General features: G+C 58.4%; 1 protein-coding gene across 2 annotated transcripts in view; it reads left to right on the forward strand.

The window, feature by feature from the left end:
* Nucleotides 1-26,393, forward strand: part of TSPAN9 (tetraspanin 9) — a 188,027-nt gene that overhangs the window by 111,368 nt on the left and 50,266 nt on the right. The window contains exon 3 of one of the 2 annotated variants that reach the window (XM_043880643.1): nucleotides 2,142-2,221. In XM_043880643.1, the coding sequence (XP_043736578.1) occupies nucleotides 2,159-2,221 (63 nt within the window). In that variant the 5' untranslated portion in view covers nucleotides 2,142-2,158. Of the gene's footprint in view, nucleotides 1-1,297; nucleotides 2,222-26,393 lie in introns of those variants that run through there. The other variant, XM_043880642.1, reaches the window with a different exon arrangement.

Here is a 26,393-nt window from a genome sequence, read left to right on the forward strand (position 1 = left end):
ATGCAGACTCAGCAGCCTGGGGCCCTGCGGAACATCGTGATGAGGGTCTGGTCAGAATGAACGTCCCCCTTGGCCATAGCCGCCTGGTAGCTCTGTTCCTGCCGGTGGTCTTGGTGATTAAGGCCCTTCCTTCTGTCTTCCTGGCTGGAAAGGCAGGAGCGGCACACCTCATACGTTTTCCCCGGGGACCTGGGCGCTCAGCACAGAGCAGGTGTGGAGTAAATGTCTGATGGGATCCGGGGAGGACATGGCACCCTCACACCCCAGCCAGCTGCCCTAGGCAGCGCCTCCGGACGGCCAGGCGCGGTGTTAGGCGTGGGATACAGGGCCAGGGGTGCTCTGGGGCTCTCTCACCCTCTGGCTGGTGGCGAAAAGAGAGGTGCCTCTCCCCTCGTCTTCTGGTCCTCTCTATTTGCCAACTGGGCAGTGCAGACCTCCGCGCGAGCCCGGGGCGCAGCTGGTGTCTCGCGGTAGGATGCAGGGCTCCTGGATGCTCCCAAGCCCTCGGCCCGAGCGTTCTTGGTGCTGCGCCCTGAGCAGCCGGTAGCCCCCGCGCACCCCGGTGTCACCCTAGGCGAGGAAGGATTCAGAGGGGCAAGGCAGGACCCTACCTGGGCCGTCTACTCTTCTCAGCCGGATGGGGGTCCTGCCCGGAGCGCGGGGCAGGGGTGGGTGTGCGGGCGGGTGGGGGGAGCTCGCGCAGCTGCAAGAGCCTCCGGAGCCGCGGGTGCGCGCGCGCGTGCGCGGAGGGGGGCGGGGCGGGCGGCGCGGGTCGCCGGCGCCTTTCCGACACCTCGCGCCTCCCCTGCGGTCCCCCTCTCCCAGCTCGCCCCAGCCAGACCCACGTGTGCAGACGCGCCAGCCTCTGGGTGTGTGTGCAGCCGGCAGACCGTGCGCCCGGCTCGGAAAGGCCCCGTGGACACAGGGGGCGGCAGACAGCTCGTCTGTGGCCGCGCTTCTGTCCCCTCCAGTCCTCCCCAGCCCTTTCCTCTGGTTTCCTTGGATCGTGGTTCCTCCAGCCGTTCTCTTCCCCTCCCGCCCCCTTCTCTCCCCTGGAAGAGGCCAGCGCCTTGCGATGAAGGTTCTGGTTCACCCCGGCTCCGGAGCCCTTGACATTTAGCTGGGCTCGCGGCGCACTGGTGTAGGCACCGGCAGAACGCTAATCCCATTAAAGCCGTGGTGTCATCGGGGAGGGGGGCTGCCCCCCTGCAGGCCTGGCGCTCATTGGCCGAATGCAAGCCAGGGGGCGGGGCCGAGGGCCGGGGAGGGGGCTCCGGCGATTTCGGAGTCGGGAGTCGGGAGTCGGGCCGGGATTTCGCAGGGGGAGCCCAGCGGTGGTTGCAGCTGCGGCGGATCCCTCGTCACTAGCCGCCGCGCGCGCGCCCGGCAGCCCAGGGCCCCGGGGCAGCTCCGCAAAGTCGCGGGGCGAGAGGAGGCGGGCGCTCGCAAAGTGGCCGGGCCGGGCTGACTGAGAGAGGTGTGTCCGGGAGCCCGAGCCCGGCGCCCTGGTGCCTCGCGTGGAGCGGCGGTGCAGCGCCTGGGAGGCGAGCTGACGTTTGGGATCGAGAAATACAATCGCAGCCTCTCCAGAGGCGCTAAGTTACGCCGGCCAGCCGGCGCCCGGGGAGCGTGCGTGCAGCCAAGCCGCGCCGCAGAGCCCTCCCGGGCCGGCCGGTGGGGAGCGGGGCCCTGACTCCCCCACCCCCCACAACCCCCATCTCGGCCCCAGCGCGGAGTCCGGCCGGCGGCGCGCCCGGGGACTGAGCCAGGGCGTGCGAGGCTCCTCCGACCCGCTTGCAGCCCCGCGCCCTTCTCGGGCGCCCCCTCCGTGCCACTCCGGGAGCGATGCCCCCCGCCCCCCGCGCCCACCGGGAGCGACGCGAGCATGGAGAAGTCGAGTAGCGAGGATTCTTCGATCCACCGGAGTCCATCTTTGGACAGCAAGGACTCGGACTTTGCCAAGCCGTCCACCTCGGGCCGCCCGTTCGGCCGCGGCTTCACGGCAGGCGCCTTCTACGGCACCGCTGGCTCCCGCGGCCAGAGCCACGCCGAAGCCGGCGTGAAGACCGACAAGTACAATGCGCCCAAAGGCAGCAAGTACGTGGTGTTTTACCTGGACCTGTCCTTTGTTTTCCTCCTAGAATTTAAGAAGTGCAACATGGCCAGGGGCTGCCTGTGCTGCCTCAAGTACATGATGTTCCTCTTCAATTTGATATTCTGGGTAAGTCCTTCCGAGTGTCTCGCCTGCCTTGGCCTCTCCTCTTTGCTTAAGCACATACCCTCTCCCCCTACCGAGCAGCATGGCCCTACTCTCTGCACAGCGGTAAGTGGGTCTTAAAACACAGTTCCCCTCCCTCTCTCATACATCTTTCTCTCTCCTTGGTGGCTGAATGAAGACTGCAACTCTTCCAGGAGAGACTTGTTCTACTCCTAGGAGGCTGCTGAAGTTTGCCGCCACCTCCTCCACCCCACCCCCGTCCCCAAGAAACTGGTGCCTCCAACTGGGTCCTGTGCAGAAATAGGTGTGGGGTCGGAATTTTTAACAGCTGTGACCTTGAGTTGAATTCAGGCAGAAGTGCAGATGGTTTTCCGAGTTTCTTCTTGTATTTCTCCTGCATGTAGGAGAACACAGTCTGCAGCATTTTATGGGCATGAGGTGGGTGAGTGGTGGAGGTCACGTCCCTCCCCCCTCCTTCCAGTGAATCCCAGGAAAAGCTGGGGGGGGGCCCTGTCCCAGGCCAAGGGGGCCCGCTGGCCTGCAGCTCTGCCCGCTGCCCCCCTCCCCGCAGTTGGGGCTTGCGGGGAGAGGGAGGACATGGGAGGGTTGCTGCCATCGGGTGGCGGCAGCTGCTTTTGAGGGATTGCAGTGGACTGGGCAGGGAACGGGCCAGCCATGTGCTCTGGCCGTGGAACCCAGAGACTGGAAGGGACAAAGGGCGTGCCCCATCCTTGGTAAGAGATGATGTTCCAGGGGAGGTGTCAGTGGGTGGGGCAGCTCAGAATTGTTCTTCATCTGCTGTTCTCCTCCCTCCCCTGTGTGCATGAGAAATATCTATAATAGTTTGGTGAATCTGAAAACTTCTTACATTCATATCTGGTTTTTCCTTCAGCCCAACTTCTGCCTTCGCCTTTCTCCTCCAGAGCCCAGATGTATGTAGTCAGCACAGATGTTTGGCTCTGCCCCAGGGCTGTCCTTCTGCCTCCTGGAGGCTGTCAGCTGCCCACGGTCCAGGAGGAGTCCCCGGGGGTGGCGGGGTGGGCGGGGGAGTCACTCAGTGCAGTGGGCTGGGCGCAGTGTGCTTCGGCGTTCAAGCGTTTGTGTGAACTGACCCACTTGAACTGAAAAACTTTTGTGGGTGTGTAGGGTTGGGCAGGGTGAGTTTTCTCATAGATGCGGAGCCTTCAGGCCAGGGCAGGAAGAAGCCTGGCCTCCGGCCTTGGTTCTGCATTAGCTCTTCGTGTGACCTTGGGCAAATCATTTCATCCCCAAGGACTGGTTTCCTTTGCAGTCCAGTGAGGGTGAGCAGTCGTGATGGTCTCCCTCACAGCCTCACCTCCTTAGTTACGGGATGTCCTGCCTGCTTGCCTTCACTCTGGGGAGGGAGCCCCCGTCCCTTCTCTTCCCAGGAACCTGGTCTGAGATGGTCTGAGTGGGATTTCCCCAGATGCCTCCATGGCCTGGGGTCCTCCAGCCACGGCTGTAAGGTGTTACCTGTCCCGTGGTGAGGGGAGACTGGGGCAGATCCATGGGAATGTCAGGAATGATTCTGGGGCCGCCTTTGGGCAGCTGCTGCTGGTCCTCTGCTGGTCTGCCAGCATCAGTGTCAGTCAAGCACCCGTGTGTATTTCTCTGGTGCCTGCGGATTTGCAGGAATGTGGCCCGTTCACTGGGCATGGCTTCCCTCTCTGCCCTTGTTCATGGTCTCAACCTCCCTTTCTGCCTTTCTGCCCACGCCCCTCTCTTACTAGAAAGACCCTCATGGGATGCTCCCTGCCCTGGCCAGTACCTCCCACTCAGCTGTGCTCCTCCCCACCCCCACCCCGCCACCTTCTGGCCGGAGGAGGTATGACTGCCTCTTCATTTCTCCAGGAATTTAGGGACCTTTGCCCTGCACATAGAAGGCACTATTAATAGTTATGTGTTTGTGGGTGAATGGACGAAGGATCAGCGCACAAAAGTCAAATGTGGGGTAGGGGTTCCCACATCCCACTTGATGGAGAGGAGAAGTCAGTTCTCAAACTTATCAGTGGTGCAGGCTCTCCTAGCTGCTTAGCTGTAGGGTGACAAGCGACTTTCAATCCTGAGGAGAACAAGCCGGTCGGTGGAATGGCCTTCCCTTTTGGTTACAGTGAAAAAATTTACTTCTCCTATTAAGAAAGCGGCTCCCACCTATCTTTTACCAGGCAAGAAGTCACTCTCTCCTAGTCTCTGACTTTTCTGGTTACCTAGTATTTTCAGATTTCTCATGACATGCTATGAGCTGGGAAAAATTTGGAGTCTCAGAGACCCAGTTCTTTCATGCTAGTAGCATATGAGATGATGACATAAGGCCCAGACTTTAGGAGAGACAGGAAATCAGCACAAGAGAAACGGATGCTTGTGTGTGTGTGACAGCGGTGGGCACTGCGTTTCTTGGGAGGGGAAGGAGCAGGTTCGGCCAGGATTTGGGCTGGTGGTCCCTGCACTCCAGTGTGGCAGGGGCTTCCTGCAGGAGGTGCTTGGGGGTCCAAGATGGGGGGGAGCCGTGGAGGGAAGAGCCAAGTCAGGAGAGAAAGAGCCAAGGCGGGTGGGGTTGTTGATGAGGCAGGACCCCTGGAGAGCCCTCCTGGAAAGCACAGCCGGGAGTGAGAGGCTGGGGGCCAGGAGGCGAGCGGTCTGGTCAGAGCCGAGCCCTCGGGGACCCAGAGCGATTGTCAGGAATTGTGTAGCATCCGTTCTCTAGTCTCCTGGCTCATGTCCCCAAAGGAGGCTTTTCTTTCTAAGGAGGCGTTAGAGTTGAACCTGAGGCCTGCAGTCCGTACCTAGAGATCTTCCCATAGATCCTGAAGCTTACCTGGTCCTTCTCCAGACCTGCCTCTTGTTGCTACACCCGCTGTCTCAGGGAGCCTGCCGGGGAGGAGTCCCGCTGCCAGGAGGGGTGCAGCCTTCTTGCACCGCAGCCCCCCTCGCAGGCCTGAGTGGGCTCAGTTCCTGGCCGCTGGGTGGAGCTTCTGGGGTGCTGGTATTGGTGAGGGCCGGGGTGACATCAGCGGGGGCAGGATAGAGGCGGAGCCCTGGGGCTGGCACCACCTCCTTCTCTTCCCCAGGAAAGGGCAGGTGCCTTGCAGGCTGCTGGGCGCCTGCCTGGGTGGAGGAGGGGGTGGTGTTCAGGTCTGCCCCTGGCACTGCAGACTACAGCCAGCTGGTGCTAGCCAGGTTGGCGCCCGGGGCCGCATTTCTGAGGGCCTGATATAGATGGTGGGGTAGAGGTCAACCTGCCTGAATGAAGCTCATCTCCTCTGGGCCTGCATACACCCTGCCCAGATCCTCGGGGCCAAAGAGAAGGCTGGCTTCAAGGTGGACAGGAAGTGAGCTGGGCAGACGTTTCCCCGATTCGAGGGGGCCCTTCCACCTGTCCTCTGGCCACGGCAGTCAGCCCCATCTCACCGGCCTCCCGGGACCATCTGGTGGAGTTCTCCAGGCAGAGATCAGGCGCATCTAAGCCCCTCCAAGAGGGCACAAAAGACTCAGGGCTTTTAACTCTGAGTACAGGGGGAGCTCCGAGTGCTGGGGGCCTCTGTCCCCTTCTTGGGATGGCACGTTGTGACCCCCGCCCAGTTCCCCCCAACCGGCACTGAGTTCCTATCTTGTATGGAAGGGGGGCTGCTGGTGGTAGAGCTGGGGGTGCTATCATAATTGCTTCTCAGGATCATGGTCACTTTTCACATGGCTGGCAGAGCTGTCCCATCGCTTTAAATCATGCCTGGCAGAGCGGTGACATTCTGGCCCCTTTGGAAAGTCTGTTCCTTGTGTATTGCTTCCTTAATAAAGGCCAATTAGCCAAGGGTGCCTGCTGGAGCAGGAGGAAGGCTGGCGCAGGGCTGGGTCGGTGGGGGTGGGCTCCCTGGTTAACCTCTCCTGTGGGGGGGCAGGGCTTTAGCTTGGCCCCCCACCCCCTGCCCCGCAGGCTGTTCACTTGTCCTCTGGGTGCGGGCAGCTTGATCTCAGCTCTCCAGTCACCTCGGGGGCACGTATTCGGTACTGGCTTGGTTGCCAGTGGACGCCGTGGCTGCCCCGTGGTCCATGATGTCCAGGACAGGGTCTGTGCACAGTGTGGGTGGGGTGGCCTGCGTGTCCTGAGTCTGTGGGCTGCCTTCTCTCGGGCAAGGCGGGGGTGGGCTCTGAGGGGTCAGCACAGAGTCCGAGCAGGACATACAGGCCAAGCTGGGCAGCAGGAGGCATGGAGAGGCTCCCCCCCAACCCCGGGGCTCCCAGCCTGCTCCCCACAGGGCAGCTCCACGTGGATGCTCAGGGTGGGTCAGGCGGGGGAGGAGGGCAGAGGCCCGGAGTCCCGGGCACGTGGCCGCGAGGGGATGCCGGCTGTGTTCGCTTCCTTTCCAAAGCATTAAAAATTAAACTTCCTTGTCTTGATATCTATTTTTAAATCATGTCAGAGCCAGCGTTGGTGTCAGTCAAGAGGGGGCGGGGAGGAGGACGGTGGAGAGAGAGAGTCCCGCTGAAACAGGGGAAAGTGCTGTCACTGCGATGGGGAAGGGCCCCAGGCCTGTCCCCCCTCCCGTCCGCCGCGGCCCCGGAGGAGCACAGAAAAGGCCACCGGCGCCTCCACAGCCCTCCCCGGAGGACGGGGCCGGCCCTGCCCTGCCTCCGTGCGCCCGGCTGCCCTTGGCTGAACTTGACGGCGGGCTCACTGGGCTGTGGGGTCTCAATCGAGCCCATGCACTCATGCCGCAACTATTTCCTGAATGCCCGCTGCGTGCGCAGGGGCCTCCAGCGCTGGGGACCGGCTGACTGGGCTCGCACAGGGCGGATCAGCTTTCCCGGCCAGGAAGTCGCGGCTGGAGAGGTCACCTGGCCTGTCCTCCCCCCGGGGCGCTGGGACACTGAGCGCCCCTCACCCTCCCCAGCATTCTGGGCTGGGGCAGCGGTGGCCCTGACCCTGCATGCATCCTGGGAGCCTGACTTGACCTGTCTCTCCCTTCTCCCGTGCGGGGTGGTGGCTGTCTGACCCGCTCTCCAAAATGTCTGTGTCCATCAGAGATGAAGGGGAGGGAAAAACCTCCTGTTTCTTTTAAAGAGTGTCCAAGTTTAGAAAAAAGCATTAGAGAATTATGTCTTTGCTGTTTCTTCCGTGGGAAGGGCTGATCGGGTGCTCTGTGGCTAGTGTGCCCTGCGTGCATTTATTGAGCACCTGTTGTAAGCCTGACAGAGAGTCAGACACGTAGAATAGGCAATTCCAGTTCTGGGCAGTGAGTCTCCATTGAGCTTCTTGAAAAAGGAAAAAGTGAAAGTTGTTCAGTTGTATCCGACTCTTTGTGACCCTATGGACTGTAACCCGCCAGGCTCCTCTGTCCATGGAATTCTCCAGGCAAGAATACTGGAGTGGGTTGCCATTTCCTTCTCCAGGGGATCTTCCTGACCCAGAGATTGAACTGGGGTCTCCTGCACTGTAGGTGGACTCTTTACCATCTGAGCTACAATGACCCAGTAATTAACACTGCTTAATAGCAACAAGATACAGAGAGGACAGTGACAGCTGGGTTTTGAAGGATGAATAGGAGTTTGCTGGATAGATGAGGATGAGGCCAGGGAGAAGGGTGATCCAGACAGAGTCTCCAGCACGTATGCAATGGGCTGAACACAGGAGACAATGGGTAAAAACAGCCTGGACGGGGCCAGCAGAGCATAGCTTCCTGGGCTGGTGAGTGGCTGGGGTTCGGAGGACGAGGATGTTCTTTGGTTTGGCGCCAGGGCTCTGTGGAAAGCGTTGTTTTGCTTTCTGGGCAGTGACCACCATGACAGGTCTTGCTGTGCCACTCAGGCTGCAAGCTGTTGCCGTTGGTAATCCAGCTTAGGAGCCGCCTGCCGCTCCCCTCCGGCTGCGATGTGCCTGCTTACTTGGTCCCAGTTAGGAAGCTTTGAGGCGGAGGTAAACCCGTCAGGCAGAGTTAAGTCTTCTGAGCTATTGTCCCTGTTCACATTTGAAAGCTAATCTTCCGGCAGGAGCGGTGGGGGGTTGGGACTGGGACGTTAAAAATGGCACGTGGTGGGGAGGGTGAGGGCTGTCACCCCCAACTTGTCCTCCTCCAGCCCTGGGACCTCAGGGGACCTGAAATCTCTTTTAACAGCGTCAGACCGTGCTTCCATTCGGATGGGCTCTGCCGTCTTCTCCTTCGGGTCCTGGCAGGCCTCCTGAGAGCCTGGAGGAGGCCTTGGAAATGACTCCATGGACTGTAGCCCACCAGTCTCCTCTGCCCGTGGGATTCTCCAGGCAAGAATACTGGAGTGGGTAGCCATTCCCTTCTCCAGGGGATCTTCCCGACTCAGGGATCAAACCTGACCCAAGGATCACACCTGGGTCTCCTGTACTCTTTACTGTCTGAGCCACGAGGGAAGCTCCTGGAAAGGAAGGCTGTGGAGTTCAAATCCTCTCTGTTGCGTCAGGCAGCTCAGTACCATGCAGGAGGCCATGCTAGGGTGATTGCCTTCAGGGGGCTTCCTGTCCACTCTAGGGCTCTTCCCGAGGGTTATAGGTTCAAGTCACCCAGGCAGCTTTGTACAGACAGACACCCTGCCCTTCGACCTGTGGCCTACTGACTCAGAGTCCCCAGGAATGAGGACCGTGTCGTCGGGGTCTCCTGCCCCTCCTGCTGCCTGGGTTTCCCCACAGGTGACAGCATCACCTGTCCCGTGGGGCTGTCCCGGGGCCCAGTGAGGCCGGGTGTGCCTTGTCCAGGTCCGCTTCGGAGAAAGATGCTGGAATGCTGTACTCGGTGACCAGTGGGTGCAGGTGTTGTCACCACCCTCCTGCAGTCAGTTGCCCAGGGCTGGCATGACAGTGCTGGGCAGGGCTCTGGGGCCTGGACAGAGCCCCAGATGTCTCGTTAGGCTGGGGCGAGTTCTGGATGTCCTCTGCTCTCGGGCATACGGGGTAGCAATGGGAATGCAGGATGGGGTGGGAGGCAGCGGTAGAGGGCTGGGGTTCAGAGCTCAGGCCTGCAGCCGCCCTGCCTCACTGCACCCTTCCCTCTGACTCCAGTCGGACCACACCTTCCCCTGCCTCCCTTTGTCCCTGGTGCTGTGAATCGGGCCGACTGGGCCTGCAGTCACATAGCGGGGTCTCATGGCCCTCTGCCCTGGATGCTCTGAGGGCAGGTCATGGCCGCTGGTGCACTCAGGATTGGACGGTGCTGGGCAGCTTGGCCGTGACCTGAGCTGACAAGAGATGCCAGGCGTTCGGGCTTCCTCCAGGTCACTTTACTAACCAAAAACAATGGTCACTTAAAAGTTTCAAAATGTGTAATGTAGCATATCTCAATTCATATAGTTTGAAAATGTATATGACGAACATGTGCCCGCCATGTAGTTCAAGGATCGTCATCTACACCCGTGAATTCTCTGTGGTCCTCCCTGGGCCACAGACCCAGCACCCTCCCTGGAGAGAACCATTCTCTTACAGTTTGTGTGAAGTGTATCTCTTTATAGTTTTTCTGCACGTGTAGGCATCCTTAAACACCGTATCGTTTGGCTGGGCTTGTTTTTAAACTTGTGAGAGATGGAAACCTTCTGAACTTTGAAGAAGTTCAGTGTTAACACTTATCGATTCATCCATGTTGATGTGTGTTATAAGAGCGTCTGTGTTTTTGCTGCTCCAGAGAGTTCTGTTGTGTGAGTGTGCGGCGGTGTGTTCTTCTGGGGATGACATTTGGGTTATTTCCTTCTTTGCAAACATGCTTCTGGGAGCGTTCTTAAACAAGCCTCGTGGTGCACATATGCAGGAGTGTCTCTAGGGCAGCGCTTCCAAAAATATCTCTGAGGGAGCAGCTCTTTTCTCCCAGTGCTCGGATGGGGGTGTGCTATGTGACTGGTAGCCAGATGCAGCCACAGGTGACCCCCCTGCCTTCCCGAGCTCATCGATTGTGCGCAGGAATGTTCCGGCTGTGTCAAATGGCTGTAAAGTTCCTCAGTGTCGAGCCCGTCCAAGGACCCCACTTGGAGAACTGCTTCAGGGAACATGGCAAGGATTGGCCTTGCTCAAATTCAGGATACTTGCATTTCTGCTGTATCGGAGAGTGCCAGATTGTTTTCCAAAGTGGAAGCATTGATTGACATTTCCCCCAGTGGAGTGGCAATTGAAAATGGAAAATTTGGGGCAGTCTCCCGTACAGTGGGTGTGAATTGCTGTGTTGTGTTTGAAATTTGCATTTCTCTGAACATTAGTGAACCTCTCTTCCTAGGTATATCAGTCATTCTTTGCTGCGAATGCCTGTTGACGTTTTTGTCCATTTTCCTACTGAGTTGTTTGCTACTTCCTACTAATATTTAAGTATTTTATTTATGTTCTGGATAATCATCTGTTGTCTTCTGAGTGTAGAACAAACACAGTTTACAGCTTGTCTTTTCACTTTCTTCACAGGTCTTTTGATAAACAAATTATTTACATTAATGTAGTCAAACTTCTCAGTCTCTTTTCTTTGTGAGATTGTACGTTTTATGTATTATTTAGGAAATATATAACATCTCGGGGACATCTTTATGTCCCTGGTAATAGGACAGTGCTTGTCACAAGATAATACACACTCATAAATTTTTGAATGAATGAATGATCAAAGGCGAGTCCCTGTGTTTATTTCTGAAAGCTTTACTTTTCATACTTGAGTGCTTTGTAGATCTGGAATGTATTTGTGTGTGATGTGAGCAGGGCTTCTGTTCCTCTCCTCTCCTCTGTTCCTCAGCTGTCTGAGCGCCCCCCTGCCCCCTCGCCAGGCCTCCCTTCCCCACCGATGGGTACCGCTCATCTTTTCCTGTGTTATACCATCTCAACTCCCAACACCGTCTCAATTCCCAACACTTTATGACAAGTCTCCATAAGCGGTAGGGCAAGTCTGTTCATCTTATGCTTTTCAAGAATGTTTCTGCTGCTCTATTTATTTAATATTTATTTTTATTTACTTCTTTGGCTGTGCTGGGTCTTAGTTGGCAGCACTCGAGATCTTAGATCTTCTTTGAGGCATGTGGGATCTTTAAATACGGCATGTGGGATCTAATTCCCTGACCAGGGATCGAACCCGGTCCCCCTGTGTTGGGAATGCAGAGTCTTAGCTCCGGACCACCAGGGAAGTCCTCAGTGATGACTTTTTTTCTTTTAACCTTTCTTGGTATATCTCAGTAACAGTACAGACGGTACAAGCAGAAGGAGGGGGTGAGGGACAGCCAGTGTGAGTCTCTCTCTGTGTGAAGTTGCTGTGATAGCACAGAGGAAAGGACAAATTCCTGAGGGTCTTGACAATTATTTTTGGCTGCACCATACAGCATGTGGTTCTCCAACCAGGGATCGAACTCATGCCTCCTGCAGTGGAAGCACGCAGTCTTAACCACTGGACCGTCAGGGAAGCCCCACTGGCCGAGGGTTTGTAAAATATCCTTAGCTTCCACTGGTTTGGTTCTACACTTGCGTCTTCCCGGAGGTACACAAACTGTACATTCTCAGAGCTTCCTCCCCGCTGCACACACAGATAGGTATGTGTATACGTGTGCATATGTGTATATGACTAATGTTGTATGTATGTACACAAACATGTATGCATGTGTGAATAGCTTCCCTGGTGGTTCAGAGGTAAAAATTCTGCTCTGTGATGCAGGAGACCCAGGTTTGATCCCTGGGTCAGGAAGATCCCTTGGAGAAGGGAATGGCAACCTACTCCAGTATTCTTGCCTGGAGAATTCTATGGACAGAGGAGCCTGGTGGGCTACAGTCCATGGGGTCGCAAAGAGTTGTACACGACTGAGTGACTGTCACTTTCATAGTGTAATATGTGTGTGCGCATTTATATGTGCGTGCGTGCTAAGTTGCTTCAGTTGTGACCACACACAGCGTAGAAGTGGAGGGTGACAGATGACAGTGAGCCTGGCCCCGTTGGCTCTGCGGGATGCCACAGCTCCTGCTGTTTGTGGCCCTTGGGGCTCACTGCTCAGGAGTTGGCATCCCCGGGAGAGAGAGTCTGGCTGGTCACCAGCCCACCCTTGGGCAGGGGTGGGCAGAGGTGTCCTGTCCCTGATTGACAGGATAAGGCCACCTGTACTGGGGAGGAGGAGAATTCCCTGGAGAAAAAACGGGTGCTGAAGCCAAAAGAAGGGGAGGGTAGAATGTAGATGAAGTGTTTACCCCCCTGCCAGCCCCCCAGGGCCAGATGCTGCTCCTGGGGTCTGCTCCTCCCCTGAGACGTACCTTCCACACCTCCTGGAGAGAGAGGGCAGGAGCAGGTGGGGACGTGAGACCCAGGGCCCCGTCCATCATCTCTGCTTCTGTTTTGCACGGCCGCCCTGACTCCCGAAGGTGAGGCGGGCAGCTTGGGTGCTCCTCTGTGTGCTCGGCGCCTGGCTGTGCCAGCCAGGTGTGTCTGAGTCTCTTGGGGGTGGGTGTTCTGGATTCCCCAGAGGCAGGACACCCTCCGGGGCGTCCCCTGTGGATCCTAGCCTGTCAGCCCCTTTCCACTTGCCTCCCCGGTGACCACGCTGGGCCAGAGGCCGGGCCAGCCGATGCCCTGGGGTGTGGTTGTGGGCATGTTGCACTTTTCAGCCCTGCCTTTCCTCAGTGCTGAGTCCCTTGATTCCCCAAATGTGTCCTCAGTGATGAGCCCTGGTTCACTAACCCCCAGGCTGGCCTGGACAAGGGGCAGGCACGTGAGAAGGGGAATCTGAGCCCAGCAGGGTGTGAACCTGGGGATGGACCCCAGGAAGGAGGTGAGTTTGGAGGAGGAGGCGGGGATGGGGGGGCCTGTGGCTGCCCCTCGGGAGTGGAGGGGACCCCATAGGTGGAGTGGCTGCGGTGTCCGGAGGCGGTGCTGGGGGCTCTCCTGACCCTGGCAGGCGATGTCTGCATCTCTGTGTCCACTGCCTGCCATCTGACTTCTGAGCAGAGCAGGCTTGATGGAGGAGGCAGGTCTCATGGAGTATCTGATGGCCAGCAAGGATGGGGCTCCAGGACCTGGAGGATGGGAAATGGACAGCCGGGGAGAAGGCAGGGCAGTAGGACAGTCGTGGAAGTTTCCGCATGAGAGGGGGCAGGGCAGCGTGGAGGATATGGGGGCAGGAAAAATAAGGTGATACTGGAAGCCTGGAAAAGGTATGATGCATCCAGTGTGGTGGACAGGGACTTTCTCCCCTGCGGTCGGTGGAGACGGCAGGTGGTGAGTTTGGAGAACGGGTGAATAGGTGGATTTGGAGAACGGGTGACCTGGCCCACAGACCCCCACGGCCCTCTGCCATGGGCTGTAAGGAAAGACAGAGGATGAGGTGGTTGGATGGCATCACTGATTCAATGGACACGAGTCTGAGCAAACTCTGGGAGATAGCGAAGGACAGGGAAGCTTGGCGTGCTGCAGTCCATGGGGTCGCAAAGAGTCAGACACGACTGAGTGACTGAACAACTAAGGAAAGTGCGGCTGCTGGCAGGACCTTCCTGAGCCTTCCGTGCTCCTGCGGTGAGCAGCAGCAGCCCTAGGGTTCTCTATAGCGAGGCAAGGGCCAGGGTTGGGGGGTGTGGTCAGGTGTGTTCCAAGTCACTGTGCCCCCACCTGCTGAAGGGAGGCCTCCGGCCTGCAGGCGACAACTCGCTGGATCCAAATCAGAGTGACAGCCTGTCAGGCCGATAAGCCTGGGTCCTGGGCATGAGCCCTGGGATGTCTGAGCCATTTAGGACATGCTCCTGACTGGGCCCTGAGTCCTGGGGGGGGGCGCCTCTGGGAAGGGGATGGGGACCCCGGTGGGGGGGTGGGGGAAGGAACGTGTATGCAGCCAGAAGAGCTGATCGCAAGGTGCCTGATTCCTTACCATTTATGGCAGCCAAAGTGAGCAGTCCCCTCCTGTCTCCCCTCTGCCTGGAGCCCCCTCCGCCTGCCCTGAGCTCCACCCCCTGCCTGCCGGGGGATGGGGCGCCTGTGTGGGTGTGAGTCAGGAGTGGTGGGAGGAGGAGTGACAGGATTCTCAGCGTCACTGTTTTGCTTCCTCTCCTCCCTCCTGGATGGAGGCATGGATGGAGGTGCCTCGCGTCTCATCAGGGTGGGGTGGCGGGGGGCGGGCTGGGCAGCACCCCCAACCCCCCAGTGGGCCCAGCTATGTAGACTGCCTCCCTCCCTGCTTCTAGAAGTGCAGGAGTCCTGCTTTTCAGGGAGATGTGCACCAGTTAACTCTTCAGTCGCTCCTGGGATCCAGGTGGGAGGGTGGGAAAGAGCAGCAGAGGGGCACGGAGCCCCGAGTTCCAGCCCGGCTGTTGCTGGCTGACTGTGTGACCCCAGACAAGTTACTTCCCCTCTCTGGGCCGAAGTTACCACATCTGCTCAGTGGTGGACTTGGACAAGCTCGTCTCTAAGATCCCTCCCGGCTCCGACATCGTGTGATCTTATGTATTTCTTATGCTCCCCTTTGTGTTTTCTCAAGATGCTTTACCTTTCTCTTCCTCTTCCTGGGTAGAGTGAGGGACCAGAGATGGAGCTGCGGACTACAGATGGAGCTAGGGACTTGGGATGGAGTTATTTACTTCTCGCAAGCGGGGAAACTGAGGCCAGGGTGAGGGTGGAGCCACTGGGCAGAACCCGGTGTGTCCTCCATGTGCTGGAGCTCACTCTCCGGGCCTCACCAAACTGCCCCAGATTCTGCTCCCTCTCAGGGCTCCCGGACCTGCGGCTGCTGTGCTGTGTGGCTGGGCCCAGGTGCCTGGTCTCTGGGCCCCATGGCCCACCCGAGGTCAGGAGGAGAGGGTAGTGTGGCCGAGGATCCAGCCGCAGCAGCACGCCCCCACCCCGCCTTCCCTGCCTGGGAGGGCTGTCACCACCGAGCCAAGCAGTAATGAGGGGCGGGCTGCTTCATTAGGCACCCCCACTACGGAGAGGAGAGGAGTGCTGTGTTTGACACCCAGCGCCTCCCGGCTCCCTTCCTATTGTTAGAAAGAAGCCTTAATTACGATTGTTCCAATTCCACCCTGCAGCGCTGGGAAGAGCTTTCTCTTCCTGCTTCCCCAGCCCCCCTGCTCTTGCCTCCCTCCGCCTCCCACCTCTGTCTCTCCCAGCACCCACTCCCATCCGGGCGCTCCCCATCCTGCTGTACTGGCAGCCGCTGCCCTTTGAGAAAACAAATGACCCCCACCCCCACCCCCCCACCAAATCACGGCTGCAGGCTGTGATGCTGTCCCTTCACTGTGAATGCGGGACTATCCCGCCCCCACTGGAAAGGACACACAATTTTTACTTCCTGGCTCTCCACCACCACTGGCTGCATCTCCTCTTCCTCTCGACCGTCTGTCCTTCCGACTTTGTCTCAAGGGCCATGTGCACATGTGGAAAGAGCCTTGACAGGTGTGCGGGTTCCCCTTGCCACCCTGCTGTGGCCTCCCTGTGGGGACTTGAGCTTCTCATCTGCAGAATGGGAATAAACCTTAATACTAGGCTGGCCGGCCTGGGAGAATTGTCCGGAGGACACACCGCGGTGTTTGGGGAAGTCCTTGAAATCTGTAGAGGGTGATGTTGGTGTAAATTAGGATGCCTGTCTTGTTCTTTCTGTGACTTCCTATGGTTCTATGTCCGTGTTTCTGTTTCTGGGTGGCCCCAAAGCTGGCAGTGGTTGTTCCCTGAGGCATTTCTCCTTCCAGGCAGTCTCGTGTATGGGTCTGGTTCTTGCAGGCCGCCTACCCAGGTGCCCATGGAGGCTGACACCTCAGCAGAGCCTGCTCAAGACTGCTGGAAAGTGGAGTGTTGAGTGGGGGCCCGCTTGAGGCTCTGTGCTGGGTTGGGGGGAAGTGGGCCGGCCTAGGAGCATCTACTGAGGCTGGAGAGAGTGGCTCTGTCGGGCTGGTTTCGGGCTTCTGGCTGCTCCGGGGCTCTGGGGTCCTAGGATGACCGTGGGAAGCTCTGGGTGTCTTGGGATCACGCAGCGTGGACCCTGTGACCTGGGGCTGATGGGGCACCCTGCCCTCACTCCCTGGCTAGGTCTGTGCTGGGGGAGCATGTTCTTCTTGGCTGTAACTGCCCTGTGGGGCTGCCCAGATCAGGTGCCCGTCCTCTGCTGGACAGAGCCCGTGGCTTGTGCTTCAACCGTGGAGGTGGAGGTAGGTTTCTGGGGAAGGATGCTCGCCAGCATCACCGTGGACCACTCCTCTCTCCACTTGAGGAGACCAGGAGGCTCCTTCCTTCCCCAGACATGTGCAGACACCCTTGCTTAGACCAGGGCAGCTGAGTCTGTGGGCAGGGCTGGGCCCTCCGAGAGCCTTCAGGCAGCTTCTCCAGCCCGGTCCTCCCCATTCTGCACCATCTCCGAGGTGCCCGAAGCACATCTTCCCTGGAGAGCGTCAAGACCATATTTTGCTTTTATCGAGGCTGGGTGGTCGGGGGTCCAGCCACATGGGGACTAGATCAAGGCCACCTGCCTTCAGTGGAACCATAGGTGCCCAAGTGTGTTAGATGGGGCAGGAGGTGGCCTGGCCTCCAGGCTGGGTGGGTCCCCAAGGGGTCCGCTGCGGTCCCTTGCCTGCTCCCCACTGTTGGTCGATGTCTCCAGGCATCTGTGGGCGTCCTGGAGAAACATGGGAATGTGGCCCTCCTTTGCTAAGGCCCTGACCTCCAGCCTTTAGACACGACAGGCATGGCCTGTTGCTTCACAGGGCCCTCGTGGAATTCCAGGCCAGGCCACTACCCCAAAGGCCCACTGTCCTGGGGGAGACTGGGCTGCCAGAATGGGCCTCTGATCAGGGTGGAGGAAGGGATTGGTGGGGTGGGGTGGGCAGAGTGCTGCCCTGCTGCTTAATTTACTAGAGTTATGCTTCTGTTTTGTTTTTTGTTTGTTTTATTCTTGTTTGATGTTTCCAAACTTCTGTTCATGCCTCTCTCCCTCTGGGTTCCCGCCACCTGGATGTTAGGAGATTTTAGGAGGTATTGGGAGGTGAGCCTCCATGCTCCCCCGTGCTGCCCCCTGACCTGGAATTCGGGGGCCCTTGTGGAAGGCATCTTGGGTCCCTTGCTGGCGATAACCCCGTCAAGCAAGAGGCTGACCTAGGTCTTGCGTTCCCGGTGATACAGAAGGAAGCAGCTCCAGCCCGGCCAGCGACCACTGCTCTGGCATCTCCCGCATCACCGAGGCAGCAGGCAGAGGGGTGGCCGGCCTTTCGGGGTGCAGGAAGGGGGTTGAGGTGAACGCTGCTCCAGACCTCCTGCGGTGGTGCAGACACAATTCTCCCCCAGGAAACTGGGGATGGGGAGAAGAAAGAGCACATGGAGACAGGGATGCTCTGGCCACGCTGTGTCCTGCCGGCATCCCTGTGCCCCTCCCCCCTCCCTTCCTCCTCCCCCCTCCCCCTTTCCCTCTCCCTCCCCTTTTCCCTCTCCCCCTCCCCAACATTCTCTCATCCTCCTTCCCTCCTTCCAGGCTTCCCCAGCCCTGGTGGGAGGTGAAGGTAATAAGGTAGGAAGGGCACTGGCTTTGGAGACACACAGGCGGGTCTGATTCCTGGCATCACCGCTTCCTGTTTGTACAAACCTGACCTCCTCCTCTGTAGAATGGGACAGTTTCTGGCTCAGGCAGTAACTGAAACGCTGAAGAGGGTTTAGCCCATCATCCAGCGCACGACGGGCGGGGCGTGTAGGGCCAGGTGAAGTGTGTGTGTGATGCTGGCTGGAGTGGTGTAGCTGTGCTCCCCAGCCAGGAGCCGTGGGAGCCTGTGTTCAGAACTAGGACGGAGGGCCTGTTCTGCGTTCGGCTGCCCTGCCCCGCCGGCCCTCTAGGCTGTGTGTTGGCTTTTTCTCCAGCTGAAGGAGGCGGGCAGGCTAGTCATTCTCCTCCTCCCGCCCCTCCCCTAGCTCCGTCAGGGCGGGAGGAGGCGGCCAGAAGTGGAGTGAGACTGGCCGCCCAGGGCTTTAAGAGGCTGAGGAAATGGAAGGTGGGGTTCTGTGCTTTTAGGATGCTCTCCAGGGACTCAGCGCTTAAACCGGAGTGAAAACCTCTCTGAGCTCTTGAGAGGTGGGCCTGGAGGAGGCCCCGGGGCCTGCATGAGCCCGGCTAGTGGGACGTGGCTAGGCAAGTGGAAGGGCTGGCATGGGCCGTGACCTGCCCACCTGGCCTTGCTGGCGGGGTTGAGGCCTGTCCATGGGGGAGACTGGGCGCCCCACCGAGGGTCTCGGCAGAGCCCGAGTGGAAGAGGAGAGCAGGGCCTGAGAAGGGAGGAGGAGGAGATGAGAGGGAAGAAGGGCAGGAAGGAGTGGGGTGGGGCGGGGTGGGACAGAGGGGCGCCCAGGTAGCATCTCAGGGATACCTGCTGCCTCTTCCTCTCTGCGGTGATGAATGCACATCTGCATCACAAGCTGCCCGGCCAGTAACAAATGCATCTAGCTGCATCTGTGCCATCAGAAAAAACAAGCGGGTGTTTCTCATCTTCCTTTACCTTGGGCAGCAGTGCCCTGGACTACAGCTGGGACCCCAGGAGGGGCCGGAGGAACGGGGCGCCAGGGTGGACTTGTCAGCTGTCAGGGCCACTCAGCCAGCCAGGCAGCCGCCGTGGTGACTCTTTGCCTTGTGTGGCTGTGAAGTGAAGGCCCCAAACCCAGAGGGATGAGGATTTTCTCTCCCATTGGCGGTCGTGAGCGTGGGCTCAGAGTCAGACTTCGTGGTCCAGTGAGGCGGCCCGGCCCGTCCAGGCTGACATCTTCCTCTGTGGACGATGACAGTGACCACAGCTGACCTGGCGCTGTTGTGGGGGTCTGCAGGGCGTGTCCCGCTCGCAGGAGGAAGGGAGCTGCTGCTTGGTTGTCTTAAGTCGCTTCAGTCGTGTCCGACTCTTTGGCGACCCCGTGGACTGTATCCCGCCAGGCTCCCCTGCCCATAGGATTCTCCAGGCAAGAATACTGGAGTGGGTTGCCATGCCCTCCTCCAGGGGATCTTCCCCACCTAGGAATCAAACCAGCGTCTCTTAAGTCTCCTGCATTGGCAGGTGGGTTCTTCACCACTAGTGCCGCTTGGAAAAGGAGGCACCCCGTTTAACTCAGTCCTGGGCCAGTGTCAGGCCCTGAGCAGGACTTAGCTTCTGGAGGGGAGACATCTGGACCTCCCTAGCCAGGAGTGAAGGAGCGGCCCGGTTGGCAATTTTCTTAAACTGAGACCCCTTTTAAGATTCTAGAGGCTGGTTTGTACTCCTCACTCTGGAATACAGGATTAGAGCAGAGAAGGGAGAAGTTGAGGGTGAGTTCAAGGTACCCACAGCAGCTGCCCGTTCTGGGAGCTCACACCACCCAGGACCCTGGTCTGAGCACCCACCTGTGTTAATCTCATCTGGCTGATTCTGGAGCCTTCTGTGCTCCTGACCACTATGTTCCCTTTGCTCCCGCAGGCCGGTGACAGACGGGGGAACATGACTTGTTGTGAAGCTCTCAGAGCTGGCCAGGCCCGGGGCCTCATTTCGGATGCCCTCCAGGGGGGTCTGGGAGGGCAGGCAGCACCTGGCTGGCAGGTCGTAAGCCCCATGTCCAGTTACCCTTGTGGTGGAAACTCAGGGCCCAGGCCTGGTGGCCTGTGCCCAGCACAGAGCAGCCAGCATGGGTGGGCAGAGTGGACAGGGTGATCAGGCTGAAGCTGGCTGTTTGCTGGGAGTGGGGGGTGTGGCGGGGATCTGTGGAGGAATCTGATACTAGTTTTCACTGGGACTGACATAACCCTGCCGTCCTGGCTGTGGCGGCTGCCTCCCTGTGATGGGACACCCTCATCCCATCCCCTGGGGACCAGCGTGCCAGGCTGCCAGTGGAGGGGCCCAGGTGGGATGGCTTCTGTCCTTCAGAGGGCAGACCCTGCTCACCATAGATCCTGGATAAGCAGCATGCCGGCCTTGGTCCGTGGCTCCCAACTCTGGGGCCACCTTTCACCCGTTGCTCTTTTCCGAAGATGCAGAGAGATAGTTCAAGTTGCCTTGTGTGGCTCTGGGGCAGGAGAGCCCTGGGCTGGGCATTGGGCTGACCTTTTGCAGGTTAGCTGGGTTTTGGTGGGAGGAGGGGCGGGGGGAGCAGCCAGGGTCGTGGGGCTATGTCACCCCGAGCACAGGCGGGGCTTCCCTGAGCTCCCTGGCTGCAGGCCGAGGGGGAGGGGGCAGACCCTCATCAGGACCACTTGCTTGGTCTCTCACCCCATCCATTACTTGCCCCTCCCCCGGTTCGTTCATTCATTCATTCATTCATTCATTCAGGCACCTGCTTCTGCAGGGGTGGGACACAGACCTTGCCTTGTCACTACTGGACTGCCTTGACACACGGAGATATTATTTTGTATTAAAAGGAAATAGTAGGACCACTTCCTTGGTGGTCCAGTGGCTAAGGCTATGTGCTCCTCATACAGGGTTTCCAGGTTCCATCCCTGGTCAGGGAACTAGATCCCACATGCCGCCACTGTAAGATCCCACACACTGAAACAAAGGTTGAAAATCCTGCTTGCCGCAGCTGAGACCTGGTTCTGCCAAATAAATAAATAAACATAAAATAGAATAAATAAAAACCACGGAAAATATTGAAGAAGGCTGAGCACCTGATCGAAGTTTTTTTTTTTTTAGTTTTGATAAAATTTTATTTCATAACACTATCACTAGGCCATTCAATGCCTTGTTCAGAGCAATTTCAAGTTCATGGCAAAACTGAGCAGAAGCTTAAAGAGAGTTCTCAGGTACCTTCTGCCCCCAACCCCAGGCAGTCTCCCCTTAGGAGTCAGCACCCCTCAACAGAGCGTACACTTGTTACAACCAGTGAACCGGTATTGACACACCTTTATCACCCAAGTCCACCCTTTACATTGGAGTTCACCCTTGTTGTACGTTCTGTGGGTTTGGCAGGTGTATTGTGAAAGGTGTCCACCATGGAAGTATGATACAGACTCGCTTCACTGCCTGAGAAATCCTCTGTGTTCTCCCTCTGCAGGCGAACTTACCGTCGGATATGGACATAAAACACGTTATTTAAGGGACCCCGATGGGGGTGTGTTGGAGAGGAAGTGGGCAGCGGCTTGGTGTTCTGTTTCCTTAGATCTGCCCAAGCTTCTGCCATCTGCTCCTGGCAGTTCTTGTGATCAACTGTATTGAACTTCTCGGCTGCCCCCGACACAGCGCTGGGCTTGGCCTTGCTGGGGTGCAGGGGGTGGACCATGGCCCCAAGGAAGAGGCGGTGTGAATGGGATCCCCACTTCCTGCACATGGGGTGCTGGCTGTGGCCCCGGCAAGGCCTGTTTGGCCTTGGGCTGAACTGGGACTTCCAGAGTCAGGGGTGGGAGGGGGGCTGCAGCTGGTGGGCGTGGAGGCCCTGCTGGGGTGGCCTTCGGTGATGGTGGCTGAAGGAAGTGGGGGAGGGGGAAGGGAGGCAGGTTCAGCACTTGCTGCCTGGCTGGACCTCCCCTTGCCAGACTGGCAGGCCTCCCAGCACCCGTGAGGGCATGTCTGGGTGAGCCACAGGGGTCTTGGCTCCTGACAGCTGCTCCCCAGCCCAATGCCGCCCAGAGATGCTCCCGATGCTCGTGTGTGGGGCCTGTGTGATGGTGGCTCATTTTGTGCTCTGGCTCCGTCACCCACGTTCTTGCCGAGAGCATGCCAAGTCCAGGGCCTTTCTCCGGTGGGTCCCCAGGAAATACTGTCAGCGAGAACCAGAGACTCAGGCTCCCCGCTGCTGGCCTCCGGGTCCCTGTTCTCCCACGGTTTATATCTCTCTCCTTAAATCACTCTCCAGGCCACGTGCTGGGACCTCTCCTCCTCTCTTCACTGTGGGTTTTGTCCCACACTGTGGGTGTAGTCCCAGCTCATCCATCCAGATTTGGGGAGCTGCCGCCAGAAACACACGAGGAGGTCGGGGTGGCCAGACGGGCGGAGCGTGGGCAGGGAGGCCGGGCCGCAGGCAGAGTGGACCTGCAGGGCCCACCGCCCAGGCTGCCCACTGCTGTCTATTAACTCTCCATTAGCATGCTCCGTGGCATTCCCTCTAACAGTTTGATTTATGCCGCCGCGGTTTTGCTTACAAATTAGAAGCTGCTATTGTGCTAAGTCGGCTTTAAAATCGATGCAGAATAATTGCAGTACATGGTAGCTGGACGACATTAACATCAGAAATGCACCGTGGTCGTCATCCCTGGAACAACCACGACCCATTACAGGGAGATTCCGAGCCCTTTCCCCACCTAATTTGAGCTGAACACAGCTCAACCCCAAGGGCTCCCCCGGCACGGCCAGCCCCTGACAGAGAGGTGTCTCGAAATGGATTTGTCCGGAGTCTGGCTGGTAACCATCGTGTTGAAGTGCCTCGGAGGCGTCTGGCCAGACCGAGTTTGTCTCACTGCCTGCTCCAAACCTCCACCTTCCGCAGTGTGTTTTGCTGTCTTGATGCTCAGCATGGCGCTCTGTGTGAGTGCCTGCGTGTGCCTGTGTGCACACGCACGCGTGTGCGTCTGTCTTGCCTTGGAGTGAAGAACAGTACTCCTGAGGCCAGGCCGTCATCTTGTATCCTGCCTCCCCAGCACTTCCCGTCATCAGCTCCTCCGTTTCCTCACTGCCGGCCCTCTGGGATGGGCTCTGGGGGAGAGCAGGGGAGGCCAGGTGTCTGGACGTGGAGCACTGAATTGGCGGCAGCAATGGCAGCAGGTACTTGTTAGCAGAGCCGTCAGCCTGGGGGCCGACGGGCGGCCAGACGGCAGGACGGCTGTCACTCTTCTCTACCCGGTGGAGTCACAAGTAGCTTTAAGCCAAACTCCTGATGCTGGGCTCCATCCTCGGAAATCCTGCTCTGATTGGTCTGGGGTGTCTCCTGGGGACCCCTACCCCAGGGATTCACGTACACCTGTTACGGGCTGAGAACTGCCGTCTAGTCCATTTCTCTGACTTCAGATGGGTCTGTGCTTCTCTAGATGGGAGCCATACTGTGCTGCTGAGCTGTGCTTAGTCGATCAGTTGTGTCTTGTATCTGACTCTTTGTGACCCCATAACTATAGCCCGCCAGGCTCCTCTGTCCATGGGGATTCTCCAGGCAAGATACTGGAGTGGGTTGCCATGCCCTCCTCCAGGGGATCTTCCCAACCCAGGGATCGGATACAGGTCTGCTGCATTGCAGGTGGATTCTTTACCGTCTGAGTCACCTATATGGCACCTATGGAGAGTATGGCTCTCCACCAGTTAGGGAGCAATACTAACTGACGTCAAAGATCTCTGAAAAAAAAAAAGGAAAAAGGGGAACTGATAGGTGGGAAGTTCTTCCTTCCGTCTAACCAGAATTCCTGCTGCTTCGGATCCTCCCATCGCTGGATGTGAGTGCCTGGCTCCATCTCTCTGCATGGATGGAGTCAGGTGGAAGGTCATCCCAGGGAACGTGGGGACCCTGCTGTCTCATAAACTGGACTCTGAGGCTTTTGTTGGGGAAGCTGTGACAAACCTAGATGGCGTAATAAAAAGCAGAGACATCTCTTTGCCGACAAAGGTCTGAATAGTCGAGGCTACGGTTTTTCCAGTAGTCAGGTTTGGATGTGAGAGTTGAACCGTAAAAGGGCTGAGCGCCGAAGAACTGATGCTTTCGAACTGTGGTGTTGGAGAAGACTCTTGAGAGTCCCTTGAACTGCAAGGAGATCAAACCAGTGAATCCTAAAGGAAATCAGTCTTGAATATTCATTAGAAGGACTGATGTTGAAGCTGAGGCTTCAATACTTTGGCCACCTGATGCGAAGAGCTGACTCATTGGAAAAGACCCTGATGCTGGGAAAGATTGAGGGCGGGAGAAAGGGACGACAGAGGATGAGATGGTTAGATGACATTACCGACTCGATGGACATGAGTTTGAGCAAACTCAGGGAGATGGTGAAGGGCAGGAAAGCCTGGCATGCTGAAGTCCACGGGGTCGCCGAGTCAGACATGACTGAGTGACCGAACAATGACAGCATGGCTTTCCTGAGGACCGTGCTGTGTGCTCCAGGCCCCTGGAGTGGAGCTGGGAGCCCTCGGGGACCTGCAGTGTCAGAGGGAGGGGTGAAAGCAGTCAGACCCCTTATTCACACGGGACCCGGAGAAGGAGAGGGCTTGGCCAGCAGGTCGCAGTGAGCCTCCAGTTCAGGCCGGCCTGGACGCCCCAGGCCTGGCTCCCATCAGAGCCACTTCCCACCCGTGCAGACCCCGCTGGGGAGAAGTGGGCCTGGACCCTGTCTCTGGGGAGGCTGAGCCTGGAGGTAGGATCCCCGCATCTCAAGCGAGGCTGAGCGCCTGCCGGCTCCCAGACGCACGCGCTGTGCCAGGAGGACCGTGTGACGGGCTGGGGGAATGACAGCTGTCGGGTCTGGTTTGACGCCAATGCAGGCCCCTGACACATCCCCCGGTTCTGTCAGCTCCACTGCTGCTGCCACGTGCTTTGTGTGACGGTGGTAGGAGGGAAGCAGGTCTGCCCTGGATGGGCCAGCGCCCCCATGAAGGGGAACAGAGCGAAGGTGTGGGGGACAAGGGACCCCAGATGGGGGTCAGGCCGTCACTCGTCACTGCAGGGTGAGCATCCCCTGTGACCTGGCTCCGTGCGGGGCGCAGAGGTGCTCTCAATGGGCTTGGCCCCAGCCTGGAGAGCTCCATTCCGGCGGAGAGACAGGCTCCATGTCAGCTTGGCGAGCTAGGAGCTGTGAGTGGGTAAACACAGGAAGCTGTGTGGACGCCGGGACGGGCACCTGGCCTGAAGTCAGGGCCTGGGGCCTGCTCTTGTCTGCATTCGGGGTGAGCGGAGGCGAGCCACTTCAGGCCAGACTGGGCTTTGCCTCCTGGTGTTTCTCTCTGTGACCCACCTGGGAGGCCACCCCTCCCCCACCTCCCCCCCTCCCAGGAGTCCAGCAGCGGGACCAGCCTCGGTTTCTGCACCTTCTGCAGGAGAGGGCAGGGTCGTAGGGAGGCCGTCACGCCCAGGGTCTGGAGGTCTGAGCACAGGAGTCTCGTGCTTGCCCACACTGCTCGGGGGCAGTCTGCAGGCAGCTGCAAGCGGGCAGTTCCCCGTGGGCTGATGGCCGGTTGTTGCGTCCTCATGGGGAGATGAGCAATGCATCTTAGCACGCTGCCTGACTCAGCTTGGTTCCGGAGCCTGGAAGCGGGGAAACAGCCCCCTTCCCTCCGCAATAACAGGAAGAGGGGGCAGAGGAATTGGCTTGTCTGGGGGAACAGAAGGGATTATTGTCCAAATAGGTCATGCTCATCAGAGGGGCGTGACTACAGCCGCCCCGGAGCCCCAGAGCCTCCAGGCTGGTCCCCAGGAAAGGTGGGTGGGGTCTTTCTCAGCTGGAAGAGGGGGCTTGTGCCAAGAGGACCCGGAGGGTCATGCTTTTGTGCTCAGTCAACCTGCTGGGCCAGGCTGGAGCCACTTCCTTCCGACCACAGTCAAGGTCCCAGGGCCCATCTACATCCCAGGCCTGGAACTTCCTTGGTGTTCCAGTGGTTAAGAATCCACCTCCCAATGCAGGGAATGCGAGTTTGATCCCTGGTCAAGGAACTAAGATCCCACCTCCTGTGGGGCAACCAAGCCCATGTGCCACACCTAGAGAGCCTGCGTGATGCGCTGAAAACCCAGCATGGCCAAAAAGAAGAAAAGCCCAAGAAACAAAAGCAAAAAGCCATCATCCCAGGCCTGACGTGAGGCAGAAGAGAGGGGTCAGGGCTGCTGTTCTGCCGTCTCTCCTGGTCAGTTTTGGGGGTTGCAGAGTGGAGCAACTGTCCTTCCCAGGGAGGACGGAGGTCCTGGAGATTGCCCTGGCTCAGCCAAAGGAAGGTGGTTTTTTATTCTCAGAATTGCACATAACGGCAGGCGCTTCTTTCAAGTCCAGAGACGAGAACCTTCCCTTCTTGGTTTTGGGGCTTTGGTAAGGAGACTCATTTTCCCGCTTTACCCACACGTTCAAGGAGACTGGCCGGGATGTTTCTGGGGGATGCTCAGCTCCAGAAAGACTGGCTTACATCTCAGCAGCCTCGGGAGAGCCCATCCCGAGTCCTTGGGCCGGGATGTCCTTCGGGGCTGCCTGGACTCTTCCCCTCCCTCTGGGGGAAATGCTGACTCTCTCTGGGGATGGAGCATCCAGGCCTCCCTGGGGTTCAGATTTGAGGGCTGTCTCCTTACATCTGACCCAACAGCAGAGAGGGCCCAAGCCCGCTGCTTAGTGAGATTCTTAGGTT

This window comes from Cervus elaphus, chromosome 22 (genome assembly GCF_910594005.1).
Source record: "Cervus elaphus chromosome 22, mCerEla1.1, whole genome shotgun sequence".
Classification (NCBI taxonomy): Eukaryota; Metazoa; Chordata; class Mammalia; order Artiodactyla; family Cervidae; genus Cervus; species Cervus elaphus.